This window comes from Rhinolophus sinicus, chromosome 3, assembly GCF_057876585.1.
Source record: "Rhinolophus sinicus isolate RSI-liver-muscle chromosome 3, RSI-T2T, whole genome shotgun sequence".
Taxonomy (NCBI): domain Eukaryota; kingdom Metazoa; phylum Chordata; class Mammalia; order Chiroptera; family Rhinolophidae; genus Rhinolophus; species Rhinolophus sinicus.
Genome location: NC_142503.1, coordinates 8,999,475 through 9,012,948, shown reverse-complemented (window position 1 = coordinate 9,012,948; position 13,474 = coordinate 8,999,475). Strand labels below are relative to the sequence as shown.

General features: G+C 39.4%; 1 protein-coding gene and 1 non-coding gene across 4 annotated transcripts in view; both read left to right on the top strand.

Moving 5' to 3' along the window:
• The window catches only part of DNAH5 (dynein axonemal heavy chain 5), a 244,682-nt gene extending 231,429 nt beyond the window's left edge, over nt 1-13,253 (top strand). For all 3 annotated transcript variants that reach the window (XM_074329069.2, XM_088796437.1, XM_019713456.3), the window contains exons 77-79: nt 1,718-1,870; nt 2,313-2,544; nt 11,335-13,253. In XM_074329069.2, coding sequence (XP_074185170.2) covers nt 1,718-1,870; nt 2,313-2,544; nt 11,335-11,486 — 537 coding nt within the window. In that variant the 3' untranslated portion in view covers nt 11,487-13,253. The remainder of the gene's footprint in view (nt 1-1,717; nt 1,871-2,312; nt 2,545-11,334) is intronic.
• On the top strand, nt 9,765-9,871 carry LOC141570986 (U6 spliceosomal RNA). The gene has a single exon (XR_012495411.2). It is a non-coding gene; the product is annotated as a U6 spliceosomal RNA (small nuclear RNA).
• Nucleotides 13,254-13,474: the final 221 nt, after the last annotated feature.

The following is a 13,474-nucleotide window of genomic DNA, read 5'->3' as shown; positions in this document are numbered from 1 at the left end:
GTATTGCTTTGGGTAATATGGCCATTTTAACTATGTTGATTCTTCTAATCCATGAGCATGGAATGTCTTTCCATTTCTTTGTGTTTTCTTCAATTTCTTTCAAAAATGTCTTATAGTTTTCAGCATATAGGTCCTTCACATCCTTGGTTAAGTTTATTCCTAGGTACTTTATTCTTTTTGCTGCAATTGCAAAAGGAATTTTTTTTTAATTTCTTTTTCTGAGATTTCATTGTTAGTATGTAGGAATGCAATGGACTTTTGTACATTGATATTGTAGCCGGCAACTTTACTGTATTTGTTGATTGTTTCTAATAGCTTTTTGGTGGAGTCTTTAGGGTTCTCTATGTATAGCATCATGTCATCTGCAAAGAGTGACAATTTAACTTCTTCATTCCCAATTTGGATGCCTTTTATTTCTTTCTCTTGCCTGATTGCTCTGGCAAGGACTTCCAACACTTGCTGAAAAGCAGAGGTGATAGGGGACAGCCCTGTCGTGTTCCTGAACGTAGAGCAAAGGGCTTCAGTTTTTCACCATTAATTATGAGATTAGCAGAGGGTTTGTCATATATCGCCTTTATTATGTTAAGGTATTTTCCTTCTATACCTGTTTTATTAAGTGTTTTAATCATAAATGGACGTTGTATTTTGTCAAATGCTTTTTCTGCATCAATTGATATAATCATATGATTTTTGTCCTTTATTTTGTTTATGTGATGTTATCACATTGATGGATTTGCGGATGTTGAACCATCCTTGTGCCCCTGGGATGAACCCCACTTGGTCGGGATGAATAATCTTCTTAATGCATTGTTGCATTTGATTTGCTAGAATTTTGTTATCCAGGTTTCTATTCTACTCAATATACCATCAGTCTTTGGAATCTCAGTGTATTTTGAAAAATAAGCAAATTAATTCTTTTGAAAAATAAACAAATTAATACAAGTGTAATATCTACCCATGTTGATCACAACATTTATTCATACCTAAAATATTGAAATTACAGTAAAATAGGATTCAGAGACACCTACTAGTATGGCTGCTGATAACTTTAATGACATATTCATGCCAATTGTGATAACAGAAGCTCCACACGTGAATTCAGGCAGAAGGTTACAGGCAATGCATGCAATTAATTTGTTGGTAGTATAGGAACCTATGTTTCTATTCCTGCTGCTTCATCAGAGGAAATCAGAATGCATTCTAAGGGACAAAAACTTCAGAAAAGGACTGTTGTTTACCTCAGTGAAAATGATAAATGGAGAAAAAGGTCTACGTGTTATTTATTATCCACAGAATATATTTTAAAGTGTTAATGAGCACATTTATGGAAATATAAATCCTGTTTTATAGTGGATCTATTGAAAATGTAACCTAAGGAAAAATAGTTGAGACCTATTCAATTTAATTCAATTAATTGTTTTGATGACTTTATAGCAGATTGGTAATGAATATATTCATACATGGAAGGTGATTCTATTGGCAGCAGACCTCTTGGATAGCATCTGAGCTCTGCATCGACCAGCTGCTCATGTGACGGTCATAATAAGGAGGGAGAATCACTTGAAAACTTAAATTTCAAAACCCCAAGGGAATTCATCTCTTTGGGACTTTCAAATTCTAAAAGTGATATTGGTATTCCACCATTGTTTCTTGTGAACATAGCCAGTTACACAGCAGAATTAAACCTGTGTTAATTGTTTTACTATATGCATTTCAGGCATCATGGGTTTCAAGTACGTTGGGTTTCTGGTTCACTGAACTTATAGAAAGAAACTGCCAGTTTACCTCTTGGGTTTTCAATGGCCGACCCCACTGCTTCTGGATGACAGGTTTTTTCAACCCCCAAGGATTTTTAACTGCAATGCGACAGGTAATAACTCTGATTTGAACCTCTTGTGTTATAGTTTTCCTCTACAAGCTTTTCTTTTTTTGTTATAGTTTTAAAAAATATAATAAGACCGAGAATGACTGTCTCTTTTTGGGCACAACCTGTTACATTGTCCTAAACCTAAATCCAGAAACTTGTTCTCAGGCTGCTAGCTTGAATTTCAAAATATTTGTTTTTCTTTTATATTTGATTTTATATAATACACAATATATATAAAATACATATAAAAGTACAAGTGGTTAATTGGGGACACCGGTATTTGTTCTGAGAGAATCTTTTTAACTTTAAATACTTTACATAATATTCTACTTCCTTTGCAGTAGGGTGATTTTGGGCTACACTCTCGTCCCTGTTATGCTCTTTCTGTTAAGACAAACCTCTGATTGCTGATTTTATCCTTTGCTTTTGTTCTTGCCCTGAGTAGGAGATAACTCGGGCCAACAAAGGCTGGGCCCTGGACAATATGGTACTTTGCAATGAAGTCACCAAGTGGATGAAGGATGACATTTCTGCCCCACCCACGGAGGGCGTCTACGTCTATGGCTTATACCTTGAGGGTGCTGGCTGGGACAAGAGGAACATGAAACTCATCGAGTCTAAGCCAAAAGTGCTCTTTGAATTGATGCCTGTCATAAGGATTTATGCAGAAAACAACAGTAAGTTCTCTTGTGCATTTAGGGATGGTTGGTGTTATTGGCTGGAATGACATTATAAACATAGGATCGCATTCTTTTTGTTATCATGTAATAAGGATTTGACTATGTTATCAACTAGCTTCACATTCAAACCCATATTTAATGAGTATTTATTGACCACTAGGCATTTTCTTGAGTGCTATGGGGGAGGCAATGGTTCTAGATAATTCTTGCCTATAAAATAAAGCGGATAAAATATGTAAAGATACTCATAAAATGTTAGAGGATGAGATAAGAAACAGGTGTTTGGGATAGTTAATAAGTGGTGGGAAAAGGGGGTGAAGTGGGATGAAGTGCTCAGGGCAGCTGGGCCTGGACTGGGCTTGGAAAGGTGGATATGAGGAGGTGGGGCAGGTGGTGCAGAGCAGATTTCTAGGCAGGACTGACTGCTCAGGGCTCTTGGGAGGTGGTGGCTTCATAGTTTGGAGACTTAAGCCAGCTTGTGAAATACAGGCTGAATTCAGGGGTGTTTGACCTAATCCAGTATCTAACGGTAAAATGCTGGATTCATATTTCAGTCTATGAATGTAACAACACTTCTGTGAAGCACACACATGATTCTACTTTGACAAAGTCGGCAAAGCTCTGTTTCACACGTCTAAAAATAACGAAACTGTTTTCCATTGTTGGCTTGGTGTTTTCTGGAGACTTTTGTTGTTATACTTCACTCAGCTAACATCTTGTTAGCAACAATTACCTTTCAGCACATGTGGGACTCTGTTCATTTTATTTTGTTAAAATTTATTTCACTTTTAAATTAAAATTGTATTTAAAGTGTATCACACACACACACTCACACAGACACACACTCACACAGACACACACTCACACACACACACACACGCACTGAAATGATTACTATAAACCCTAAACTCTAGAGGTAGCCATGATGGCGATCCCACAAGGAAATACTGATTTTGTGACAGAAGCCCCAAAGATTTTTCTTTAAACACATAATCTCTCTTTAAAAGACCACTTTCAGTATCCTCATCTCTTCCATAAGTATCCCATTTGGAAACATGGATCAAGGGAAGAGAGTTTGTAAACTATGAGCATTTTCTCTAGCGAACATGGGCCAAATGCCTAATAATACCAGCTGGGACCATGGTGGCAAGGGACCCAAACGTAATCATGAACCAGACCCTTCCCACAAGTGACCCATGGTTTAGTGAGGGAAACTGAGGAGTAAATAAAATGAATTTAATACATGTTATGATAGAGATACACTCAGGATGCACAGGGAGCCTGGGAGGAGAGTGCAACTATGCCTGGAGAAGGTTGGTTGAGATTGTTTCTGAGATGTGCTCTGGAGAGAAATGATAGGAGTTAGAGACAGAGTTTTCTTGGCAGAGGGAACTAGCATTAGCTCACTCGGTCATTCCACGATATTTATCTGGTTCTGACCATCCGCTGTGCACTACTTTGGTGCTGGGATTGCAACCGCGCAAAAAAGACCAGGCAGAACCCCGTTCTCATGGAACTCAGTCCCAGAAAGGGGGGATCGCCAAAAAAGAAGCAAATACAGTCGATCCTTGTTACCCCAGGATTCTGTATTTATGAATTTGTCTGTACTCTAAAATTTATTTATAATCCCCAAATCAATGCTCGTGGCACTTTCGCGGTCATTCGCAGATAGGCACAAAGCCGTGAAAAATTTGAGGCACCCACCGTGCACGTTACCAGCTGAGGTTGACTAAGGTGACACTCTGCCTTCCTTCTTGTTTCCGCTCTCCTGATGGAAACAAGTGTCCCATTCATGGTCTACTTAGTGCTACATTTTTCACATTCTTGTACTTTCTGCTGTTTAAAATGACCCAACCGCAGTGCTGAAGTGCTGTCTCGTGTTCCTAAATGCTGCACTGTGCCTTACGGAGGAAACACATGTGTTAGGTCTGCTTCATGCAGGCCTGAATTAAAGTGCTCTTGGCCTTGAATTCAGGGTTAATGAATCAACAGTGTATATTAGAAAGGTGCCTTTAAGTAGAAGCACACATGAAACAAGATTGTGTATTGATCGGTGGATGAAAATGTGCCTGGAGCCCTGCAGGAACCTAACCCTGTATTTCCCCTAGAAGCTGTGGTTCTGTAGTCTCTGATTCAGTGTTCAAAGAGATTTACATCCGTATGTCCCACGAGTCATGAGAATCGACTGTAAATGAACATACTGATTTCAGATACTTCTTGTTTCTAAAAATAAAACACACACACACACACACACACACACACACACACACTGCTAGGGAGTGAAATAATTCAGGGGTTCAGGGGAGGCCTCACTGAGGAGACGACATTGAGCTCTGAGATCCAAGCAACAAAAAGCAGCTGTGCTGATACCCAGGAGCAAGGGCAGGGGTGCGAAGGTGTGAGGTGGCCATGCTCAGCTGGAGGAGCAGAAAGAAGGCAGGAAGGGGAGGAGCCTCTGGTCGGGGTCAGAGTGCTCAGCTCAGGCCCTGGCCCCTGGCACCACTCGGTCGATCTTTGCCAAATCTCAGGCACCCATGTCTGCCTGGGCTCAGGCACGTGTGCTGCCGGTGACTTTGAGTGGACGGGCTCTGAGGATGGGGGGACGTCCTGGGGCCGTGACTGTTTTATAGAAATGATAATCCAACCAATGTTCTTGGAGCCAAATACCGTAGTTTAGAAATTTTGCTTAACCATATTGTTACAGCTGGTCATATTGTTGTGAAAATGTTTCCCTTATAAAATGAAACAAAAATCCTTCTCACGTGGAGTTAAGTGTTCCTTTTTTAAATTTCTCGTGGCTAAATTGCAGAAATCCATTGCAATATGACACTGAACATCTCAACATGGTGGTAATCAAGTAACAATTTTATCATGCAAAGGCAATTCTTTATTATTTAAGAACAGATTTTTATAGAACCGTACTCACCCTGCTGGGCACTAGTCAGCGGTGATGCTCAGTAGCAGCAGGTAAGGGAGGAAATAAAGTAAGCAAAGGAGAAGTGACTCATTTCAAAGTATTAAAAAAAGAAAAAAGACGGAGACTTTAATTCTTTATTCTTTTTATTTTTGGTTTCTGTAGAAGTTGGTGGAAACTTGTTTTGCCAATTTGTGGTTGGAGAGGTGTTTCTTTAGTGATAAAAAGCTAACATTCTAGTGCTCTTTTCATACTGTAAATCTAATTTTCACTCAATTTTGATAACTGAATAGGGCTCTGATTGAGATAAAGGGCTGGAGCACTGGTAATGGCTATCGTACCCTCCGAGAGTACAGTGTTTCACAATGAAAGTTCTTCCAGTGAATTGTTTTTCTGTTACATGAAGAGCAATTTTCAGTTTAAATAATTCATCATTGAATTTTATACATAGGACTGGCTTATTTATTTTCAAAAAGATATCTAGATATTTATTGTAACTCTAAAAATAATAGAGTGATGTATCTCCAAATGTTTATTTCTGTTTTTTGTCAGGACATCATGGGAAGTCACCCAAATTGTATGCACTACATTCACCAAGAAGGCAAAACCACCCACACCAACTCAGATCCTCTCTCTGTTCTCAAAGGAAGTTGAAAAGAGGCAGAATAGGAAATATTGTCCCCTTACAGATTTACTCTATGGACAGAGTGAGGCTTCAAAATGAACTGCAGTGCTGTAGCTGATGTGATAGGAAAATGGTGATTAGAACGTTTTGGGGGAACAACACGAGACTTATATATACCTCTGGTCATGAAGTAAGGTGGGAAGGAGCTCAGGGTCCCTGCAGCTAATGAGGCTATTTCCTGTGAGGGAAATAGTGTTTCTAAGAACACCCAGTGACCCGCCCTTATCCAACACTGCAAATGTGGGGCTGGGCCCATGCGGTGACTGGTTACTTCCTGAGCCCCACAGCATTTAATTCTGTATCAGTTGGTAAACCTAGAACTCTGTGAAAATCATGGGGAACATGAGTCTGGGGAATTTGTTTTAGTGAAAAGGTAAGTATGTGTATGTGTGTGGAGAGAAAAAGAGAGAGGTGAGAGGTTGGGGGCAGAAATATAACACACCTCGGGCATCTACTGTATTGTAGACATTATACTATGACAGGTATTCACATATATTAATTTAATCTTTACAGCAACTCTGTAAGGTACGATGCCCTATTTACAGATAGGGAAATTAGGCCTAGAGACATTATGTAATTTGCCTATGATTCCTGGCTACCAATGCTGGTATTAGAGTCACATTTGTCTGTTGTGGGAGGGGTTCAAACCTTGGGGAGTTCCTGTGGTTAGTATTCCATTTAAGATGCTGTATTTAAGGGAGCCCCAGCGGCATCTGGGGTAAAGCTGGAAAATCACGGCTAAATGGAAAATGAGGACAGCCCCTTGCACTTTGAAGTCATGAGTTTATTTTTCTCAGGTACATGATGAAGTGGACACAGTGAAAGTGAAACTGGCAGCTCACAATAAACATGTTCAGGTGTTAAATCACAGAGCCTAGAGATAGAGATGTAGGCTTTAAGCACTAAATGTTTCAAGTGCTTTGGTTGTCACATAGCTTATAGTCAAAGATTAAGAAAATATATTAGCCATGTTCTGTAGGCCTGCCTGTAAAGTGAGTTCCAGGCGAAATGTGTAAAAGTACACTTTACCTGGGAAAATAGAAAAATAGGGCTAGTTGGGCACAAAACAATGATGGCTTAAATGATGGCGCTGGTCACAAGATGTCTAGTTTCTTATTTTCACTGTAAAGATAACATCACAGGCACACAATTATGAGATATTTTGCAGAATCTTGGCTCTTCAACCCAGCAGCCCTTGTTCTCACAATATAATTTTGTGTGGCTGATGTCCTGTTTCTTTGTCAAACGGGAGGTGATAACTCCAGGGTCACGAGGAGAGTTTATGAATTTGTTTCACAGAAGGAATACATGCGTTTAAGAAAGTTGTGAGCAGCTCTTTACGTTCAGAACTCTGGCTGGACAAATTGTTACCTAAGGAACTGTGTGACTAAGGAACACACTTTCCCCTCGGTTCCCTCCCTTACTCCTAAGCCTCATAAAAAAAGCCCTACTTCAGCTTTTTGAGGATTTGAGAGATCGTGCTCTCTCATCCACACGCTTTGGCCAAATCGAGTCAACCATTCTCCATTTCCAAGCACTGGTGTTTCAGTGTTTGGATTTAGCTGCACATCGTACACTCAGACCTGAATTTTGAGAGGTGGTTCAGCAACAAAAGCCCCTGCCCTGTGTGGATGAGAGCTTTCACTCCCTATGGCCCCCTTCCGCCATGCTGCCTCACGTTCTCAGGTAACAGACAGTGAGCCAGGCACCTGGATAATTGGTAGCTCTCCTGGCTTTTATCATCCTAGTAATTAGTCATGTGGCTTTGGAAGGGACTCAAATAGGCCACAAGTTGAAGTCAGGTGTCTAGTTATCCCCAGTTCACTTTCACATCTTCCTGCAAAGACATAAAGGCACATATGCTTACTCCGTCCCAACTATCGCCGAGACTAAGAGGGCAGGCTCTGGGTCCATTCCGGCCAGGCTCCATTCTTATCTTACCACCTACAGCTTTGTAACCTAGGACGTGTAACTCAGCTCCTCATGTTCCAGTTTTCTCTTCTGTCAAATGAGTTTAACCATGGTACCCGTCTCATAAGGTTGTTAACAAGAGAATTCAACTGACAATGTCCAGCACATAGCATACAATGAATAATTTTATTATTATTACCATTATAATATGTTATCTCACGTGCTTATTGAAGGATTAAAAAAAATATGTAAGTAAGAGTGCACTATTTAATAATTTAAATGTTATTAGCAAATATTAGGAAGGATTTAAAGGTTACATAGGGGATCTCCAGGTAACTTGGTTATTTTGGATAGTGGATGGACTATATAATGTAATGATACTCTGTTACCATTTGGATGAAGAATGTAGGGTAGAGAGGGGAGTTACCGAGTTAGAAAATGAAATTCCCTCCAGGTGTGTTATTCAAATCTTCAGGCTCTTAAAGCCGATAGCTCACCAATTCAGACAGCCACTTCTCTCTGCTCCTCCCCTGGAACCCTCAGGCTTTAAACAGATTTAGCTGATTTGCTCTCCCTACATAGTATGTTTATTTTCTTCTTCAGAGTCATTTGTCTAACCAGGCATAATGGTTTGGAATCATCTGTTTATGTGGTTCTTTAGCGTCTGTCAGCACTTTCACGGTGAAATTTCATTTTCGGTGGTTTCTAATCTACTGCGGAAGTTCAGTGCATGCTGTGACTTGGCTTGGCCACCTGCAGTTCTGCAGCAGTGAAAAATAAGTAAAATTGGATCGATATTTCAGAGACTTTGTACCTGCTTATGGAAATGAACATGATTTTTTCCAATTCTGGTTTTCTTTTGGGGTTAAAATCCAAGTAGTCAAATACTTCCCAAGGTGTGATTCGAATTATCATTTGGTTATAAAACTCCAAGGGCTTACTTCAAAATTTAGAAATTGGTTGTGAGTCAAATTTTCATCCAGAAGAACCATCAGTTATATACTTGTTCTGTGTTTACAGATCCTAGAATTAAAGAGTTTAAATAAATCAATTAGTAGAGTTAGTATTGACTGCATTTTCTGAATTTACTGTCATTCAACATATATTCATATATTTGCCTAATTATTACCATGATATCCCCATGGTAATTTTAAAAGTAATGCCTAGGCTTAAAAATTAGGTATTACATTTATTTAGATTGTTTCTAATGATTCATTTCATGAGATTGAACAAATGCACGACTTTACAATACCATAAAATATCTGTCACTTTGTTTTAGAACATGGTTTCTGAACCTTGGTATGTTTGACATTTTTGGTCCAGGTAACACTTTGTTGTGAGGGGCTGTCCTGTGCGTCACTGGATGTTAACAGGATCCCTGGGCTTTACCCACTAGATGCCAATAGCACCCCTACCCCCCCAGTTGTGATGACCCAGAGTGTCTCCAGATAGTGGCAAATAACCCCCCCCCCCCGGGGGGGGGTGTTATAGTAGTTCCTGGTTAAGAATCACTGCTTTAAAATATTTATTTTATATTGAAATTTGTCTATAACACTATCATAGCCAAATGTTGAACTTCCAATAAAATTAATTATAGTGGAGGCATGAGAATACATGGCACAGCAGGTTGAAGGTTTTATTGGGTCAAAAAAATGAGACTAACTTCTGAGAGAGCCTTGCTTTTGTGTGTTAGAAAAAGCTAAATTAGTGCTCGCTTCAGCAGCATGTATACTAAAATTGGAAGGATATAGAGAAGATTAGCATGACCCCTGCTCAAGGATGACACGCAAATTCATGAAGCATTCCCCTCAGTTTTTTTTTTTAAAAAGGAAAGGAAAAGCTAAGTTATTGAGCAAGTTAGTTTGGGGAAATAAATTCAGTCACTTTGATGTCTTGCAGTTAGAAAGTGACTGTTTCTGTGTTTCATGCCCGTGTTTGTAACACTAATTCACCAAAGCAAATGACCGTTTTCTTTGTCTCCATAGTTACATGAGGGTCATTTATAATATTGGCCTTCCAGAGGAGTACAAGGATGATTGCAGACAACTTTTGTCCTGAAAAAAAGTGTGTAATCTGGGAGAGAAGGGCAAATAATATACTGCTTCCTGAGATGGGTGTTATAATATGTGCAGATAAACTCTGGGCAGAGTGGACTTTACCAGAAGCTAACGGAGCTGGAACTCCAAGGTTGCCCAATGCAGAGGCTCCCTCCAAAGCCCACTTTTTCTTTTCTTTTTTTTAAACTTTTATTTATTTAAGTGTGTTTTCCCAGGACCCATCAGCTTCAAGTCAAATAGTTGTTTCAATCTGGTCGTGGAGGGCACAGCTCACAGTGGCCCATGTGGGGATCGAACCGGCAACCTTGCTGTTAAGAGCACCGTGCTCTAACCAACTGAGTTAACCGGCCGCCCCCCAAAAGCACACTTTTGTGTTTGTAGATTCCTACTCCTTTTCTTAAAGGACCACTTCCCCAAATTGTGTAAGTTTAAGACCCCACAAGACTGGGATCTGCCCCTGACATGGGGTGTCCGAGGCTAGAAAGAGAGCTTTTGCTTAGGGATGAGTGCATTAGAGAGCATCTTTAAGGATGGACATCCGCAGGGTGTCTTCCATGGCACGTGTCATTTTGGAAACTCCACTATTCCAAATGCCAAAAAGGTAGATTGAGTCTCAGGGAGCTGAAGTCTGCCATGACTCTGCTTCCCAGTCATTTTTATTCCTTTACACATGTGGAGAACTCAGACCAGCTGTCCTGGGATTTCAAATGTGGTTTGGATTATGGCACAGAGGGGTGAAGACCATATTTTCACATAACAGTAATAGTGAAATAGTGCGCAGTGGTGCTAAGTGCCTGATTAAAAGGGACTGGTGCCTTGTGTCACGGGCAAATCCTAAAGGAAGACAGAGAGGGTATGAGAGTTTAGGACTTGGTGGGGAAGTATCGGAGGAAGGGTGGAGGGGAGGGATGTTGAATTGACAGGTGGAAAGGAGCGGGAGGCAGAAAGGGAGTTCATCGTCATGTCACAGGGGCAGGGCTTACTGTCAGGGGACAGGAGGCCACTGGGGTAAACGGGAGAATGTCCGGGTGTCTTCTCAGACCCACCGGAAACCCGTAGTAGCGTCAGCTTCACATCTAGGGATCCCCTGACGTCGGGGAGAACGTTCCTTATTTTACCAAACCCACCTCTCTTTGGAATGCATTTGGCTCTGCACTGTTTGTGCTGCTTACCTTAGGAATTCACCACGTTTTTTTCTTTTATGATTTTTGTTTTTGTAGCTCTAAGAGATCCTCGGTTTTACTCCTGCCCCATCTACAAGAAGCCAGTCCGAACGGACTTAAACTACATCGCTTCTGTGGACCTCAGGGTGGCCCAGGCCCCTGAACACTGGGTGCTGCGCGGGGTCGCCCTTCTCTGTGATGTCAAGTAACGTGGGGCCTGTCCCCCACCCAAGACTTCAGAAAATGCAGGAGCTGAACTATCATAACCTTCATTCTTCTGTGAGCGCTGAACAGTGTGTAAATCCTGTTCCTTATGATTCATAAGCTGCATAGCTTTTCCCTGCTCCTCAGTCTGAGGCTCAATTATATTTAACCTGTTTCATCATTAATAACCAATCACTGTGTTTGTTGAAAAGTCACTTGGTGATTTAAAAGTAAAATGGACAACTTCCTAATGACGCGTGGCCCTCAAATCCACTGTTATACATTTTCTTCTTCACTCAACTCTAAAGACTGATGAGGTTAAGCAGAAGATAGTTCCCTGGAAGGAATTATTCTTCTGTTAATGTATTACTGGTGACAGCCCAGTTTTCGAAGACAACGAGTTTGTGCTGATTTTGCCTTTATTGCCTTTTTGCATTTAGGTCAGGTTAAGAGATTTATGTCCATGGCTCAAGCAGCCAATTAAAGAGACTTAAAAAAGAAAAAGGAAGGAAATAGAAGAATAGGATAAGAATGTGAATGGATGAATAGACAATTCATGTAATCCTATAAGCATATAGAATAATGTTCAACTGCACTTGATAATTAATAATGAGATACTAAGTGATATGTGTTGTAAGAAACAAATTAAAGCCAAAAGAAAATTGTGGTGAGGGCTTTGTAAAAATGATTCACTCACAGATTCCTAGAGCAATGTAAACCAACCCATCCTTTTTGTGAGATAATTGAATGACTAAGCACAGAAAGAGCCATAAAAAGGTTCACATGCTTTGATCCTTATTTTCTCTCCTGGAAGTCTATACCACGGAAACCATTTACAAAGCTGAAAAAGTTATATGTAAAAATACATTTAGTAACAGAAAGAAAAAGGAAATGTTCTGAATATTCAATAATAAGGCTATGCTTAAGGAAGTTAGGAGATATTAGGCAGCCATAAAAATAATACCTAAAATTTTACAATATGGAAATGGTAAGCACAGACTATTAATTGAAAGATATAGTTAACAAAATACTGAGTACTGTGATTATAACTGTAAAATATATTTGCATGTACACAAAGATTAGATGATAATATTAAAAAATAAAAACGTGTGATAGCATGGTAAAGATTTCAGTTGACTTGAAAAAAATGTAGTGATTGGAAGAAAATGTAGGGAAAGAATAAAAGTCTTAGATTGTGCATGGGGACTTCACATGGGCTTTCATTAATTTCGAAAATATTATCTAAGGAAATTTTCCTATGCTTTTATTTTAAATTCTGTTTATAAACTATAACCTGTTTCATCTATAATCTGTTGGCTAGAAAACGTGGTCAGTATTAAATTAGAATTGTGGTTTACAAATGTTTGATTGACTTTAGATCTACATAACTTGTTTCTGGTGATAAAAGTCTTCTTAGGGAGGGAGGGGTTACAAGGAGATAGGTGTGGGTCTCTTTCACTAGGCTTTGCTCTGTGACAAGTATCATCTTAGTGCTAAGTATGATGAGAGTTTGGCCTGAGTGATTCGTGTGACTCGTACTCATCTTGGATAATGCTGTTTTCATTTGAGCAGCTTCTTTTGTCTGAATTAATATATCAGTTGATTTGTGTGGATTGTGGTAAGATCATCATTTTATTTTGAAGAACATGTAATGAACTGTAAAATGTATTTGCATGTGCACAAAGATTAGACAATAATATTAAAAATGTAGGGAAAGAATAAAAGTCTTAGATTGTGAAATGATCTAAATTAATAAAAAAGTTGTTAATGAATATCTGAATTGATTGCTATTTATTAGAAAGGGGATGAACACCATTGAATACCCAGAATTAAGCTTTCAAAACTCGATTTTATATCAAATAAATTGAAAATGTATACTTCATGTAATTTGGTGATATACCCTTGTTGGCGTATATGTAATGAGTTTTGGAGACCCAAAGTAGAAAAGCACAACATGAAAACAACTAGAAATTTTTAGGAACTGTTCAACCAG